Genomic DNA, 17,408 nt, shown 5'->3' with positions numbered 1-17,408 from the left:
ATGAGTTGGACGACATGGTGGAGAGGGTACCCAAGGAGGAGAGAGTGGTGATTGGAGCGGACTTCAATGGACATGTTGGTGAAGGGAACAGAGGTGATGAGGAGGTGATGGGAAGGTATGGAGTCAAGAAGAGAAATGTGGAAGGACAGATGGTGGTGGATTTTGCGAAAAGGATGGAAATGGCTGTGGTGAATACATATTTCAAGAAGAGGGAGGAACACAGGGTGACGTACAAGAGTGGAGGAAAGTGCACACAGGTGGACTATATCTTATGTAGAAGGCGCCATCTAAAAGGGATTGGAGACTGCAAGGTGGTGACAGGGGAGAACATAGCTAGGCAGCATCGGATGGTGGTCTGTAGGATGACTTTGGAGACCAAGAAGAGGAAGCGAGTGAAGACACAGCCGAAGATCAAATGGTGGAAGTTGAAGAAGGAAGACTGTTGTGTGGAGTTCAGGCAGGAGTTAAGACAGGCACTGGGTGGTAGTGAAGAGTTGCCAGATGGCTGGAAAACCACGGCAGAAATAGTGAGGGAGACAGCTAGGAAGGTACTTGGTGTGTCATCAGGACACAGGAAGGAAGACAAGGAGACTTGGTGGTGGAATGAGGAAGTACAGCAAATTATACAGAGGAAAAGGTTGGCAAAGAAGAAGTGGGATAGTCAGAGAGATGAAGAAAGTACACAGGAGTACAAGGAGATGCAGCATAAAGCAAAGAGAGAGGTGGCAAAGGCAAAGGAAAAGGCGTATGGTGAGTTGTATGACAGATTAGACACTAAGGAAGGAGAAAAGGACTTGTACCGATTGGCTAGACAGAGGGGCCAAGCTGCAAAGGATGTGCAGCAAGTTAGGGCGATCAAGGATAGAGATGGAAATGTGCTGACAAGCGAGGAGAGTGTGCTAAGAAGGTGGAAGGAATACTTTGAGGGGCTGATGAATGAAGAAAATGAGAGAGAGAGAAGGTTGGATGATGTAGGGATAGTGAATCAGGAAGTTCAGCGGATTAGCAAGGAGGAAGTGAGGGCAGCTATGAAGAGGATGAAGAGTGGAAAGGCAGTTGGTCCTGATGACATACCTGTGGAGGCATGGAGATGTTTAGGAGAGATGGCAGTGGAGTTTTTAACTAGATTGTTTAACACAATCCTGGAAAGTGAGAGGATGCCTGAGGAGTGGAGAAGAAGCATACTGGTACCGATTTTCAAGAACAAGGGCGATGTGCAGAACTGTAACAACTAAAGAGGTATAAAGTTGATCAGCCACAGCATGAAGATTTGGGAAAGAGTAATAGAAGCTAGGTTAAAAGGAGAGGTGACGATCAGCGAGCAGCAGTATGGTTTCATGCCACAAAAGAACACCACAAATGCGATGTTTGCTTTGAGAATGTTGATTGAGAAGTATAGAGAAGGCCAGAAAGAGTTGCATTGTGTCTTTGTAGATTTAGAGAAAGCTTATGACAGAGTGCCGAGAGAGGAGGTGTGGTATTGTATGAGGAAGTCAGGAGTTGCAGAGAAGTATGTCGGAGTGGTGCAGGATACGTATGAGGGAAGTGTGACAATGGTGAGGTGTGCGGTTGGAATGACAGATGGGTTCAAGGTGGAGGTGGGATTACATCAAGGATCGGCTCTTAGCCCTTTCTTGTTTACAATGGTGATGGACAGGTTGACGGACAAGATCAGGCAGGAGTCTCCATGGACGATGATGTTCGCGGATGACATTGTGATATGTAGCGAGAGTAGGGTGCAGGTTGAGGAGAGCCTGGAGAGGTGGAGGTATGCACTGGAGAGAAGAGGAATGAAAGTCAGTAGGAGCAAGACGGAATACCTATGCGTGAATGAGAGAGAGGACAGTGGAATGGTCAGGATGCAAGGAGTAGAGGTGACAAAGGCATTTGAGTTTAAATACTTGGGGTCAACTGTCCAAAGTAACGGGGAGTGCAGTAGAGAGGTGAAAAAGAGAGTGCAGGCAGGTTGGAGTGGGTGGAGAAGAGTGTCAGGAGTGATTTGTGACAGAAGGGTACCAGCAAGAGTTAAAGGGAAGGTTTACAAGATGGTTGTGAGACCAGCTATGTTATATGGTTTGGAGACAGTGGCACTGACGAAAAGACAGGAGGCGGAGCTGGAGGTGGCAGAGTTGAAGATGCTAAGATTTTCACTGGGAGTAACGAAGAAGGACAGGATTAGGAACGATTATATTAGAGGGACCGCTCAGGTTGGACGGTTTGGAGACAAAGCAAGAGAGGCAAGATTGAGATGGCTTGGACATGTGTGGAGGAGAGATGCTGAGTATATTGGGAGAAGGATGCTCAATATGGAGCTGCCAGGGAAGAGGAGAAGAGGAAGGCCAAAGAGGAGGTTTATGGATGTGGTGAGGGAAGACATGCAGGTGGCTGGTGTGACAGAGGAAGACGCAGAAGACAGGAAGAAATGGAAACGGATGATCCGCTGTGGCGACCCCTAACGGGAGCAGCCGAAAGTAGTAGTAGTAGATTGTGGCGGACACTAGGGGCTATGCCTCTCACCCAGCAGGACTGTGAGCTGGGGGCGTGGTTTACGTTCCCGGGCTCTCCGGTGCAGGGTTGTTCCTGCTACAGTTGGTTTTTGGAGTTGAGGAATAAACATCAAACTCGCCTTGGTCTCCTGTGTTTTTCCTCATTCCTGCCACATTGGTGACCCCGAATTGAACATGTCTGGAGCAGAAGAGGAGTGTGAATCCACTTCGGCCACGCCACTCCAACTCTCACAGCCGGCCGTTCTCGCCGCGGCTGTGAAGCTCCCAGAGTTCTGGCAGAGCGATCCGGCCTCGTGGTTCCAGCATGTTGAGGCGCTGTTCCACCTGCGTGGAATCTCCGCGGACGACTCCAGATACTATTTGGTCGTCGCTACGCTGGACCAGCTGTCCACACGCCGGGCCATGCAGCTGTTGCGCGCCCCCTCCGCAACACGATAAATACGTCGCCCTCAAACATCTTCTGCTCCGGAGGTACAGCCTATCTGCCGCAGAGAGGGCAGATAGAATCCTTTCCCTATCCGGTTTGGGCGACGGGACGGCTGTGGATCTCTTGGACAATATGCTGTCGCTGCTAGGCTCAGACGAAGGTGGATTCCTTTTCCCGCACGTTTTCCTGCGCCAGCTCCCGTCTCCTGTGCGCGCGGCTTTGGCTAACTCCCCGTGTCTGGCCGCTGGTAACTGCCGAGGTTTGGCTGAGGAGGCCGATCGGGTCCTGCTGGCTACCAGACGGTTCTCTGTGCAGAGTGTGGCATCGGAGCCTCTGCAGCCGACGTCGGAGGACACGGACCCGGCAGTGGTGGCTGAAGTGACTGCCCGGAGACGGCGTGGGAGAGGCTTCGGTTTCTTCCACCAGCGGTTCGGCGGCAAGGCGAGGCGCTGCGTCCCTCCGTGCACGTTTGAGGCGCCGGGAAACTCCAGGGCCAGCGCTCAGTAGCAGCTGTGGGCGCTGGCGGACGTAGTGAGCTGCTTTTCATTAAGGACATGATGTCAGGAAGACGGTTTCTGGTGGACTCAGGCTCGCAAAAGAACCTACTCCCTCCTGCTAAGACAGACAGGTCGGCCGAAGGCGGCGGCCCACAGTTAAGTGCAGCTAACGGTTCTTCCATTGCGACGTTTGGCACAAGGTTGGTGACTGTTTGCTTCCACGGGCGCCATTTTGAGTGGGACTTTGTAGTCGCCGCCATTACTGTTCCTATTATCGGCGCGGATTTTCTGTGTGCTAATAGTCTACTGGTTGATGTTGCAAACCGCCGTTTAATTGATGCTGTGTCTTTCGCCACTGTTCCATGCGAGACAGTGGGAGCCGGGCCGTTAACACACACTAACTTTTTAGCATTAGGGGATGTTTTTCAGCGTTTGCTGGCGGATTTTCCATCGGTGACTACACCTGCCTTTTCCACCGCGGTTACTAAACACGGGGTAGAACATTTCATTCCCACTCTGGGACCGCAAGTTTTTGCGCGCACGGCGCCTCAACGCAGTAAAATTGGCTATAGCTAAGGAGGAGTTCGCCATCATGGAGCGTCTGGGTATAGTGAGGCGTTCCAACAGCCCGTGGGCCTCGCCGCTTCACATGGTGCCCAAGGCGGATGGGTCGTGGCGGCCTTGCGGCGATTTTCGCCGCCTGAACAACGTCACCGCCAATGACCGCTATCCCATCCCACACATACAGGACTTTGCCATACGCCTGGCAGGTACCACTATTTTCTCTAAGGTGGACCTGGTGCGCGGCTATCATCAGGTTCCCGTGCGCGCAGAGGACGTGCCCAAGACCACAGTGATCACCCCGTTTGGGCTTTTTGAGTTCATGCGCATGCCTTTTGGCTTGAAGGGGGCAGCGCAAACCTTTCAGAGGCTGATGGACTCGGTGTTGCGGGACCTTGATTTCGTGTTCGTTTATCTCGACGACATATTAGTGGTCAGTCCGTCAGCTGAAGAGCACCTTGCGCACCTGAAACAGGTTTTCCGTCGTCTGGACGAACACGGTCCGATAGTCAACCCGGCCAAGTGTCAGTTTGGACTGCCGGTGATTGACTTCTTGGGTCACTGCATTTCGCCGCAAGGCGCGGTCCCTTTGCCTTCTAAGTTGCAAGCGGTGGCGGAATTTCCCCGCTCAGTCTCTGTTAAGGCATTGCAGAAATTCTTGGGCATGGTGAATTTCTATAACCGTTTCCTCCCTCGCGCTGCCCACCTCCTTCAGCCACTTCACGAAGCCCTGTGGCTTAAGAAGGCTAACGACCCTGTCGACTGGACTCCCGAACAGGTCAAGGCCTTTGACGGAGCTAAGTGCGCCCTGGCTAACGCTGCCCTCCTCGCCCATCCCACACCCACGGCGTCCATAGCTTTAACAACCAATGCGTCTGACATAGCCGTGGGGGCTGTGGTTGAACAGCGTGTGGCGAATGCGTGGCAGCCACTCACATTTTTTAGCCACAAACTGCGGGATAGCGAGCGCAAGTACAGCGTTTTTGACCGGGAGTTGCTGGCACTGCACCTTACAACCCGGCATTTCCGCTTCCTGCTGGAGGGTCGCCCATTCACAGCTTATGTGGATCATAAGCCGCTGACTTTTGCCATGTCCAAGGTGACTGAGCCGTGGTCTGCTCGTCAACAGCGCACCCTAGGCCGATCTCCGAGTTCACAACGGACATTCAGCATGTGGCCGGGAAGTCCAACCCTGTTGCTGATTGTCTGTCGCATGTGCTTGTGTGTCCTGTGCACCTCGGTGCGGATTTCTCCGCTATGGCTGGCGACCAGCCCAGCGACCCGGACGTCCTTGCCCTTAGGTCAACGCGTACCGGTCTCAAGCTGGAGGACGCTGTGATGCAGGAAGGCAGTCCTGCCCTCCTCTGCGATGTCTCCATCGGCCGTCCCCACCCTGTTGTTCCAGTGGCCTGGCGCCGTCAAGTTCTCAATTCGATTCACTCCCTCTCGCACCCTGGAGTTCGGGCGTCGGTGAAGTTGGTCGGTTCCAAGTTCGTCTGGCCTGGCCTCCGTAAGGACGTCAAGGGGTGGGCAGCTGCATGTGTAGCGTGCCAGCACGCTGAGGTCCACCAGCACACTAAATCGCCCCTCGAACCGTTTCCGATCCCAGCCAGACGTTTCGACCACGTGCATGTGGACCTGGTGGGCCCTCTACCTTCTTCACAGGGTTTTATGCACCTGCTCACAATGGTAGATCGGACCACCAGGTGGCCAGAGGCTGTCCCTCTATCCTCCACAACATCCTCGGATGTTGCACGCGCTTTTCTTTCCTCCTGGGTCGCCTGTTTCGGCACTCCATCAGATATCACCTCAGACAGGGGCCCCCAGTTCGTGTCAGAGCTCTGGTCGGCACTTGCGCGATCCTTGGGTGTACAGGTACACCGCACTACCGCGTATCACCCTCAGGCTGACGGGTTGTGTGAACGTTTTCACTGGTTGCTCAAGGCAGCGCTGCGCGCTGCGCTCTCGAATGGTAACTGGGTGGATCGTTTACCTTGGGTTATGCTCGGGTTGCGTTCGGCTCCTAAGGAGGACCTCGACGCGTCAGCCGCTCCGCGTCCCTGGGGAATTTTTGCCTGGGAGTTCCGCTCCTCGACCCTGTCCGGCCGTTTATCCTTTTTTGTCCGACAGCACTCGGGTTCCAGGCCCCGTTCACCCCTGTTTTCCGCGGTCGTTCGTGCCTGCGGAGCTCATGTCGGCTCGTTTTGTTTTTGTACGGCATGATGCTCACCGCTCGCCCCTCCAACCCCCATACAATGGCCCATTTCAGGTTCTTGAGACGGGTCCTAAGGGTTTTGTGCTAGATATGGGTGGGCGTAGGGAGCGTGTCACGCTTGATAGGCTTAAACCGGCGCACAGGGTGGCAGGCGAAGTTGTGTTTCCGGCCCAGGTTCCCCGTCGGGGTCATCCTCCTTCCAGGACCCCGGCAGTGTCTTCACGGGTTCAGCGTTCTGCTTCTCAGCCGACTTTGGACTGTGTTTCACCTGCTGTTTCGGCTGAGGGACGGCGCAGCCGTTATGGCAGGCTGCTTAAGCCTCCAGTGAGACACTAATTTTCTTTCCAGTAGTCCCTTCTGGGTGTTCGGGGGGGGGGGCTGTGTGGCGGACACTAGGGGCTATGCCTCTCACCCAGCAGGACTGTGAGCTGGGGGCGTGGTTTACGTTCCCGGGCTCGCCGGTGCAGGATTGTTCCTGCTACAGTTGGTTTTTGGCGTTGAGGAATAAACATCAAACTCGCCTTGGTCTCCTGTGTTTTTCCGCATTCCTGCCACAATATAATATAAAATGTTTTTTTATAAATTGAAAATGAAATGACATTTATATGTATTATATATATTAATGAAAATATATATCAATATAATATATATTTTCATTGGGAGTGACGAAGGAGGACAGGATTAGGAACAAGTATATTAGAGGGACCGCTAAGGTTGGACGGTTTGGATACAAAGCAAGAGAGGCAAAATTGAGATGGCTTGGACATGTGTGGAGGAGAGATGCTGGGTATATTGGGAGAAGGATGCTGAATATGGAGCTTCCAGGGAAGAGGAAAAGAGAAAGGCCAAAGAGGAGGTTTATGGATGTGGTGAGAGAGGACATGCAGGTGGCTTGTGTGACAGAGGACAGGAAGAAATGGAAACGGATGATCCGCTGTGGCAACCCCTAATGGGAGCAGCCAAAAGTAGTAGATTATAGCATGGCAACATGTTATTTTAACTCACTCACTCTCAAACATGGACACTTCGCACACACGTGCGCAACACACACACACCACCACCCACCATCTCCTCCCTGATTGAGTAGTCAGCCGTCTCCAGGTAACTCAGCATTTCTGCAACGATCTGTTTGGCATTGCTACGGTCACACATGGCGTATAGTAGGTCAGCTGCCCTCTGACGGACACTGACATCCCGCTCAGTCTGCACGGAGAAACAGTGACAAAAACAGTAAGACAGAAAACAACAGATGTTGACAGAGAACAAGGCCAGGAGAGAGTATATTTTAGATACTGACATACACTACTACAAACAACATTTACTCAGGATATCCCAATCAAACCCGAAAGACATATAAATGACCTTCAAATCTAAACTGAAAACTTATCTTGTCTCATTGTCTGTCAGCCAGGTGTTACTACTATGTTAATATGGCCTTATTTTGAGCCTCATCTTTACTTTCCCTCTCTGGGAGGGGCCCGGTCTCAATGTAATTAGTCTTTCTAGTTTAGCACTAAACACCGGGCCTGGGGATAAGAATTCTCTCTCTATCTCTCAGGACTCAAGGTTATTTTGCTATGGACTGTGTGGTCACTGTGGGATCAAGTTCTCTGTCTTTGTTGTGTCCCGTTTACCCCACTGACCCAGGCCTTCAGGCGCCTGCAGACTCTACAGCTGCTTGTTTTGCTTTTGTTCGTGATTAACTTTGCACCATCTGTGTTGAGTGTGACTGTGCATCATTCTCACGCTGCACTTTTCTCTCCATCTGTGCGAGTGCTGAGCCAGTTTTCCTCCTGTGTGCATGAGAGCGCTTTCCTTTCTCCAGGGCTCCATGGTACTACTCTGGTGTTCATGCATGGGCTCATACCTTGCCCGACATGCTGCTAGGGAGGATCCCTGATGCTTCACTATGCACTTTGCATTTGTTTGCAATCATTAAGTTTTCACTAGTTTTGCTACTACTTATTATTAATCAAATATTTTTAAACAATTTTTTTTGTGTGCAATCCATTTTTTATCTATTGAGCAGTTATTCTTAATCTGTTATAGTCCATCTACTCTGTCCACTGGTCACCTACTGCACACCTATCTGTTCTGGAAGATGGATCCCTCCTCTGTTGCTCTTCCTGAGGTTTCCCCCTTTATTTTTTCTGACAAGGGTTTTTCTGTGGAGTTTTTTCCTCATTCGAATTGGGGGTGTAAGGATAGGGAGTGTCATATATTGTACTTACTATACATGTGATTGTAAATCCCTCTGGGACAAAATTGTGATTTAGGGCTATACAAATAAAAAGTGGCGTGAAATAAATAAGCCGAGTCCAGACTGCTCCTAAAATGCCAGTGTGTGTGTGTGTGTGTGTATGTATAAGTTAATATTATGGCATACCTTGAGGGCATTGATGACAGTCTCAATGTGTGTCTTGACAGCCTCATGGGAGAACTCAGAGCTGGCAAGAGTGCACATACTCTCTAAAGCAAGGTAGCGCAGATTAGTCTCACGGTGCTGCAGGAACTGACCTAGCTGATTACAGGCTCGCACCAATAGGTTGGGTTCACTGAGGAAACAATGATGGCAAAAGAACTTAATAGATACATTTTCAGGGTTCCTGCAGGTTTCAACAGGTTCAATTTAAGACTTCTTAAGACCACTTTGAATAAAATTTAAGACTTATTTCATGGCAAAAAAGAATGATGGAAAATTACTATGAAAGAATAAAAAGTCCTAGAATTACTTACAAAGTAAATTTATTAATGTTCAACAAGAACAACTTCACATTCCATCAGAACAATTCTTTCAATGAACATGCAGTAAAAAACAACTACAGTACAGGCACCTCCTACAGACCACAGATTATGTGTGGGGGTATGAATGGAGTTTGGGGACAGTTAGTGTGCGTTTACATCTGCCAGTCACACACTTGTCTATACACAGCTGCACATTTTATAGAATACTGAGTGTATGTGTATTTGTGTGTGTGTGTGTGTGTGTCTGTCTGACAAGAGCTATTTTCTGAGCTCTTCTCCCTTGGCCACAATCTCCTTTTCAATGATCTCAAGCTCAGCCAACTTCTCCTTGTGGCCCCTCCTCAGAATATTTGACTTGGAGATGAGCTCTGCCATTTTGCTGCCAGCCTTGCCCTCTGCCTCCTCTGCAAACCTGTCTGCATCTCTGACCAGACCTTCAGACACCTCTAGGATGGTTTTCCTTCTCTTTTTCAGTTTCTCCAGGTGGTCCTCCGCAGCCTCTCTCTTCTGACCGTGCTTCCGACTCCTTCCTTCTCCCCTGATCGAGGTGGACACGGTACCTGGACCTGGCTGATGCCACAGAATTCAGGAGGTCCTTAGTGAGTGGGACCTTGGTAATACCTCCGTGTAGACTGACATAGTCGCACACAAGCCTGTGAGCAACAGCAGTGTCCTCGTGCATTATTGCAAGTCTCTACCTCCTTGTTTACAGAAAAGCCAAAGGTTTTGGTCGTCTGGTTCAAACTTTCATCAAACATGAGAACGAACGGACCGTTGTTTACTTCAGAGACGAGGTCTCTCTTGAAGTTTTCCACTAAACCAAATTTCATGATGTAGGCAGTTTTGTCCCCACCATACGTGAATGTTTTTGCTATTTCTGAATTCGGGGACATGCTTCTAAAAAGCTCACCTATGTCCTTGTTGGTGCTGGAGGAAAGGTGTTTAGCTACAGTGTTTAGCGTCTCTACTTTTAGGGTTGCCGTAGACCCAAATATCGTCCGGAGGTCGATTATCCCTGATGTTGTTAAGGGAACTGCTGCACTTGATGCTCCCACAGCAGTGGCGAACACCGAACAGATGGCAGGCGTTTGTTGTTGGCTTTTCAGTTGGGTCTTGCGTTTCTCTGACTGACCGTGTAATTCTAAAGCCTTTACCCCCAATATCCCGAGTTTAATAGTTCTTTTGCGTATGATGCAGCGGGCTTCAAAAACGTTCCCCTCCACCGGTTTCATCCAAGCACTAAACGTGCTTTTCTCCAACCATTGGCAGTTGAATCTGCACTTCCCCATGAAGTTAGAAAAGTAACAGACAGAAGTTCAAGACTTTAGCATTCATTTATCTCTTGGCTAGGACTGACAGCATGACATGCTACAGGATACAAACACAAAACACTAGTTCAGTGTTCTCAGATAAATTGACCAGGGAGCTGCAAAGTAATAACTATTGGTTCCATGTTGTTTTCTTTCAATATGGATTATTGGAGTGGAACTGACTATTACTGTAGTGCTTACGTTGCAGCCCGGACATTTCCCTCAAACATGTTTAACCTGATACTTATATTTTTAAGACCTATCAAAATCATATTTAAGACCAAAAGACACATTTTATATCAAATTTAAGACTTTAAGACCATGCGGCAACCCTGATTTTATACTGCTTCTATGTCAAAGGGTTATGTACAATATTCTGTGTAAATAATGCTTTGACCATCTATGCTTTAATAAAAATTTGTTTTGAGGTATAATGTTACAGCAGCAATCAACCTTAACAGCTCTTTTTGCACATTTTGTTATACAAAATTAAATAATATTGAAATCGTTCAAAAGAGCAACTGACTTGTTTTTAAGATGTATTTGCACTTATAAATCCTGAAAAGGTTTTGAGAAAGTCCACAGCTAATGGCAAAGCCTGTGTTGAGAGCCCATACCTGTCATAATGGATGATTAAGGAGATGGCCTCAAACAGGATGGCATTCTTGGCATTGGAGTGCTGCACCTTCTTGGACTTGGGGGGTTCCTGGGCCTTGTTGAGGATGGTCTCCAGACACTCCACCAGCCGGCCCTTGACGGCACCATCTTCTGGTGGTGGATAGCACTGCAGCAAACGCAACAGCTTGCAGGAAAGCCAAGGTGCAGGAACAAAGTAGTAGGTATAGTCTTGAAGATCAGTGGAGGCCGATGACACAATCTGAAAGAGGGGTGTAGATAGGAGGGGGAAATTATTGACTGCTGTGCGGACAAATTTATGAAACTCGTTGAGGTTTTGTAGATTATATTTAAAAGTACAGACAAGTTGAGGAGCAAAATTGCCCCCCCCCCCAACACACATACACACACACAAAACCCACCCTACTGAGTCGAGAAACAGCAAGGGACACACAAGTCTTGAATTCATCTGGATTCTTCTGACTGAGACAGGTAATGAGAGAGATGGCTGCTGTCACAACACCCTGGAGAGCAAAGAAGAGCAGCATACATAGAGAGGGGAATTAAAAAGAAGGAGGAAAAAAATAAACATTACTTTAAAACAAACAAGACAACACTGTAAATAAGAGTGATGCTCCCTTGGATTAGTAGTCGACTGGCCGACATATAGTATCAGTCTTAACCTTTGTGGACAAGAAACTGCAGTTTTTCTCCCATCTCCATATTTGGATAGAAATAAACAATTAAATACCTCTCCATCACTCATACTTCCTTAAGCAGACAAATTGACCAATACTAACATTTACATCTTTCTTAGTCAAAAGACCATAAGTCTACATTGCCACATTGAAAAAGGACCGTCACTTCCCAACAATCACCAACATTAGCCTTTATCACCTCCTGTAAAATTCTTTTTAGATAGGGCCTACTTGGCCATGTTGTGGTTAATTGTACACAATGGGCCACATTTGTCAAGGAATTTATGAACAAATTTCTGTGTAAATCCCTCGTACCAACATTTAAACATGAAAAACTTTACAAAAAACAAACACTAAAAAAACCCAAGACCACAGGCAAGATGCTTGTCAACTCCACAATTCTACTTTTATATGCAACCTTTCACCTTCATTCAAGTGAAGAGTGATCATTAAATAGCCTTATTTGAGTGGACTTTGTTCTGCAACAGGCCTACAGAAATAGATAGAGAGTAATAAAAGGCAACAGAAACAAAATGTTTTAATCTTTAAAGGAGATAAAATGTATAAAGTGAATAATAGGCTCCTGGATTATGATTACCCACATTTTGTTGATTGATGACAAAGGCCATTTAAAGAGCCAAAATGCTTCAAAGTCAAAGCATGCAATGGTTGACCTTGCGTTGTTCGAGGTTTTGGCAACAGTGCTCTGGCAAGAGCCTAATATCAAGGACAGGGCAGATTTATTTCAATCAACAAATCAATTAATCAATCAATGAACCAAACCTGATTCCCTAGAGTCCAACTGCCAAGACTGTGCAACATCTTAGAGTCAAACCTCACGAGGTAAACATGGGCAATTAGTGCTATTCAAACACATGTCCAAGTCTTGTGTGTGCTTGGACTTTTGGCCACTAGTGCTTTCTAAGGGAGATAAGTCACCATTCAGGAATATCCCAACCTTCCATAAGTCACATACTGCCCCATGTGCTACATTCAACTGTAAAACTACCTCCACAATAGGCCTATGATAAATGTTCCTACAGTACACAGTCAGCTGGGCGTCAAATAGGCCTTTTTCAATCTGGCTCACTTCCCTAGCACCATAGAGTGTACTCATGCACATTAAAGCTCCGCCTGCTGACCCCTTTAGCTCAAAACATTTTTTTCCTGCCTGTGTGACGCCATCTCTCATATGAGAATCATCTTTGTGGGTGTTTTATATGAGTAAAACTTACACATTTGTTGACGAACATATTGCTAAATGACACCCAATTGCTTAACAGGAAATAAATTGATTTCAACCACACTGTATTTAAGTAGACAGATACAATAAGTACACACCAACATTTTGATATATACATATTGGGTAACTAAGCACCCTAAGTGGACAGAAACAGGAGTGGGATAATAAGTCAAATTTACTTGGCTTGGGCCCAATCTTACCATGTGCTGGTCGTTAAGAAGGTGAACCACACGGGATGTCCACTCGCCCATCAGCACCAGGTCAGGTGAGGTCTTGTAAAGACGCAGCAGACACAGGGCGGCTGACTGTTTCACACTGTCCATTGTGTCACTATAGCCCATTAGAGTAAAATATAAGCAAAGTCTGTGAACAACTTATTCCAAGGATATTAAGCTGTGCTGTACTGTTATACTCTTGTGACCAATGCTGTTCACATAACTAAAACAGCTATTAAGAGCATAATTTGTCTACAAGGATACTGACTTAACTTGGTTGTCACCTGGATCAGTTATTTGAGAATAGTTTTGAAGGAGACTGCTAGTAATAATAATAATAACAATAAAAAAATAATCTAGTGGTCACACAGGAACATTTTATGCTCCGAACAGGAATAATTTGAAAAAGGTTCTTACACTGACATCCTTTTCTGAATCTAAACCCCCTCACTCACATCCTAGAACAATTTTCATTATTTTACAGTTCCACATGCTCAACTCCAATTTCTAGCATCTCATCCTGTACAACTCACCCAGCCACAAGGATGCGGGGGATCTCGCCAGCAAAGGCCTCGGCCATCTCGCGGCTGCCCACGTTGGCGATGCAGTGCAGAGCCAGGCACATGAAGGTGGGGTTACGGCTGGACAGGTCATTCTTGATGGCGTTGTTGATCAGACGGATAAGCTCACTGTTGCTGTTCACCAGCACCGAAATAAAAAGGTAGCCCTGGGTGTGGGAAGAGGAAAAGTAATTGAAAAGGGGAGAAAAGTAAAATGTCAGGACATTGATCAAGGCAGTACAGACAAGTGAGGGACAGATGGATGTCGCAAGGTGAATAGTGAGGGAGGATAAAGACAAAAAGAACAGCAGATAATGGTAGGAGGGATAGTGCGTAGGGGAGGAGGGATAAGAAGGAGTGATAAATACAGAGAGATCAGAAACCAGAGACAGTTAATTAATTTTGGACATGGCAGGCTGAACACATGTAGATGGAGGGAACAGATTTGCAAAACCAAGGGGGGAGGTGAAACGAGGAATGGGAAAATTGTAGGAGAAGGGTGATGCAAAATAAAAAGTGTAAAATAAGCAAGAAGGATGAAAATGGCAAGTAGTGGCAGAAAAGAAATAATGACATCATACAGAATGGACACAGAGAATAAAGGGCAGAAAGAGAATATGAGATGTTGGTTGAGAAAGCAAACGAGAGGGGAAAAAGACCGAAAACAAGAAGAAACTACAATGGATTGATATTACAGGTTTTAAGTTATATTTTGTAGCAGACTATATGGGAACAATTCACCATAATTGGTAAACACAGGCCCTTTAAGAAAGGGTTTCCGGGTTGAGAGGGCAGAGCGAGGACTAGATTTTTGTTTTTCTTTCCCTTTTGTATCTGTTTAAGTGGGAGAGTACTGCTGGCGTCATGTGTGGCTGTCGATTCTCCCTCTTGTAGCCCTGCCTTCCCATCCACCCCTGTATGTCTGTGTTATGCTTATCTGTTGTCTTGTTTCACCCCGTTTACTGTAAAGCGACTTTGAGTGTTAGAAAAGCACTATACAAGTTTGATTTATTATCATCATTATTATTATTATCATCATTAGATTGGCTGGGGAAGCGCCATGTTGCTCGGGCTGTTGGTTCTGTATAAAGAAAATAAAAGACACACGCACGTGTAGTCAGTGAGAGCAATTGTCCGTCTCTACTTTCCTGCAGTTCCTACATTGGTGACCACGACGGTTGTCTGCTGGATGTTTCCTGAGACAATTCTTTGTGAACATGACGACAAATGCAGCTTCTCTCAAGCTGCCGAAGTTCTGGGAGTCATTAGCCTTGGCCAGACAGAAGTGCAGTTCGCATTGCGGGAAATCACTGCGGACGAAAATATAATTATGTGGCGTCAGCTCCTGAGAGTTCAACAGCAACCAGAGTGGTGTGCCTCCTCAAAAAAATCCTCCGCAGCAGGATAAATACGAGACACTCAAGGCTCACCTGTAGAAAACTTTTGAACTTTCTGACGCTGAGCGGGCCAGTTGGCTTTTCTCTCTACAAGGCCTCAGTGACAGTAAGCCGTCTGAACTTATGGACAGGATGCTGGATCTCCTGGGAGAGCACTAGCCCGACTTCCTCTTCATCCAACTGTTTCTGCGACAGCTGACTTCTCAGGTACGAGCTGCTTTAGCCAACATCGCCATCACTGACTGTTGTTCTCTGGCATACTCTCTGGCTGGTAAACAGTACTATGCAGCCACGTTTTTTCCTGCCCAAACATTTTCATCACTGCCTGGAGACACAACAGTCGCCGCTGCAGCAGCAGCTCCTCAATGGTGGCAGGACCATGGCTGGTGTTTTTACCACACAAAGTTTGGACCCAAGGCCAAGCACCGTGGGAAATGCCGGGGCCAGCGATCAGTAGTGGCCATGTGCATCGGCCAAACTGGCAGGCTGCTTTTCATCAAAGACTCCATTTCTGGACAGCGGTTCCGGTGCGACATGGGCACGCAGAGGAGCATCCCGCCTGCATCGAGAGTAGACATCCTGTCCTGCGGATATGGCCCCCCTATGGAAGCCGCCAACAGCAGCCCCATCCGCACTTATGGCACTAGGTACGTCGAGCTGTGTTTTGGAGGACAGCGGTTTGGTTGGGACTTTGTCATGGCAAAAGTGGCCGTCCCCCTCCTCGGCGCGGATTTCCTATGCGCCTATGGGCTACTGGTGGATGCCAAAAACTGCCGCTTGATCGATGCGGTCACTTTCAGTTTGTATGTGTGTACTCTCAGCGGAGTGAACTCCATCAGACTGTCTAGCATGCTATCCGCCACAGATGATTTTCTCCGGCTTCTCGCTGAGTTCCTGGTCCTCACGCAGCCCACCTTCTCGTCTTCCACCACCAAGCACGGAGTTGAGCACCACAGCCACCACTGGCCCACCAGTCTATGCTTGGGCTCGGCACCTCAACCTGGCCAAGCTCACCGTCACTAGGGAGGAGTTTGAGAATATGGAGCGTCTTGGCATCATTTGCTGCTCCAACAGCCCGTGGGCTTCACCCCTCCACATCGTCCCGAAGCCTGGTGGCGGGTGGCGCCCGTGCGGTGATTACCGCCGACTCAAGAGTACAACACTGGACCGCTACTAAGTCCCACACATCCAGGATTTTTCCACCCACCTGGCTGGAAAAGTCATCTTTTCCAATGTGGACCTCGTCCGTGAATACCATCAGGTGCCCATCCACCCACTGGATGCCCCCAAAACAGCGGTGATCACCCCATTTGGACTGTTCGAGTTCCTGCGCATGCTGTTCAGCCTCAAGAATGCTGCGCAGATATTGCAGGGCCTCATGGATTCGGTGCTACGGGACCTGCCTTTCATTTTCGTCTATCTAGACCACATCCTAGTCGCCATCACCTCCAAAGCAGAACACCTGTCCCACCTTTGGATTCTTTGAGCGGCTCAGCCAGCACGGGCTGATCGTCAATCCAGCCAAGTGCCAGTTCGGGTTGACCACCATCAACTTAGACGGGGCGGTACTCCTCCTGTCAAAGGTGGACACCGTCATGAACTTCCCGTGACCACTCACAGTCAAGCCCCTACAGGTGTTCCTTGGCATGGTGAACTTTTACCACCACTTTATACCCCAAGCTGCTCAACCCATGCGACCCCTTGTATGAGGCCCTGAAAGGCAAGGCCAGCAAACACACTGTGGACTGGTCTGCAGAGAGGGACAAGGCGTTTGTGGACACTAAGGATGCTCTGGCTGCTGCAACAATAGTGGCGCACCCATCTCCCAAGGCTCCGGTCGCCATTACTACAGACGGTTCGGACTACGCAGTTAGGGTGGTGCACGAGCAGTGGGTGAAAGGCACTTGGCAGCCGCTCACTTTCTTCTGCCGACAATGACGCCCCAGCGAACAGAAGTACAGCACCTTTGATCGGGAGCTCCTCGCTCTCCACCTCGCCGTTCAACACTTCCATTCCCTGCTGGAGGCCCAAAAGTTAATGAAGTTTGTGGACCACAAACCACTGACATTCACCAAGGCCAAGGGGGCTGAGCCGTGGTCTGCCCGCCAGGAACGACAGCTCTCCTACATCTCGGAGTTCACCACGGAAGTACAGCATGTTGTTGGCAAAACTAACCTCGCCATAGACTGCCCCTCCCAGGCCATTGCAGGGGCCCCACTTGGGTCTTGACTATGCCCGCATGACAGCTGACCAGGCCACCGACCCAGACGTGCAGGCTTTTAGGATGGCTGTCACAGGGCTGCAGTTAGAGAATGGGGCTTTCGACAACGCTGGCACCACGCTCCTGTGTAACGTCTCCCCGGGTCAGCCCCGGCCCGTCATTCCCACTGGCTGGAGACGGCGTGTTTTCAATGTTGT

At 48.6% G+C, this 17,408-nt stretch overlaps 1 protein-coding gene across 2 annotated transcripts in view; it reads right to left on the bottom strand.

Moving 5' to 3' along the window:
- Positions 1 to 17,408, bottom strand: part of ap2a1 (adaptor related protein complex 2 subunit alpha 1) — a 69,455-nt gene that overhangs the window by 38,807 nt on the left and 13,240 nt on the right. For both annotated transcript variants that reach the window (XM_056288543.1, XM_056288545.1), the window contains exons 3-8: positions 13,567 to 13,760; positions 13,019 to 13,148; positions 11,300 to 11,401; positions 10,880 to 11,139; positions 8,594 to 8,762; positions 7,273 to 7,410 (exon numbers count right to left, since the gene is read on the bottom strand). In XM_056288543.1, coding sequence (XP_056144518.1) covers positions 7,273 to 7,410; positions 8,594 to 8,762; positions 10,880 to 11,139; positions 11,300 to 11,401; positions 13,019 to 13,148; positions 13,567 to 13,760 — 993 coding nt within the window. The remainder of the gene's footprint in view (positions 1 to 7,272; positions 7,411 to 8,593; positions 8,763 to 10,879; positions 11,140 to 11,299; positions 11,402 to 13,018; positions 13,149 to 13,566; positions 13,761 to 17,408) is intronic.

The sequence above is a fragment of the Lampris incognitus genome, chromosome 10 (assembly GCF_029633865.1).
Source record: "Lampris incognitus isolate fLamInc1 chromosome 10, fLamInc1.hap2, whole genome shotgun sequence".
Taxonomy (NCBI): domain Eukaryota; kingdom Metazoa; phylum Chordata; class Actinopteri; order Lampriformes; family Lampridae; genus Lampris; species Lampris incognitus.
Note: the sequence above shows the minus strand (reverse complement) of the source record. Positions and strands in the feature narration are given on the sequence as shown.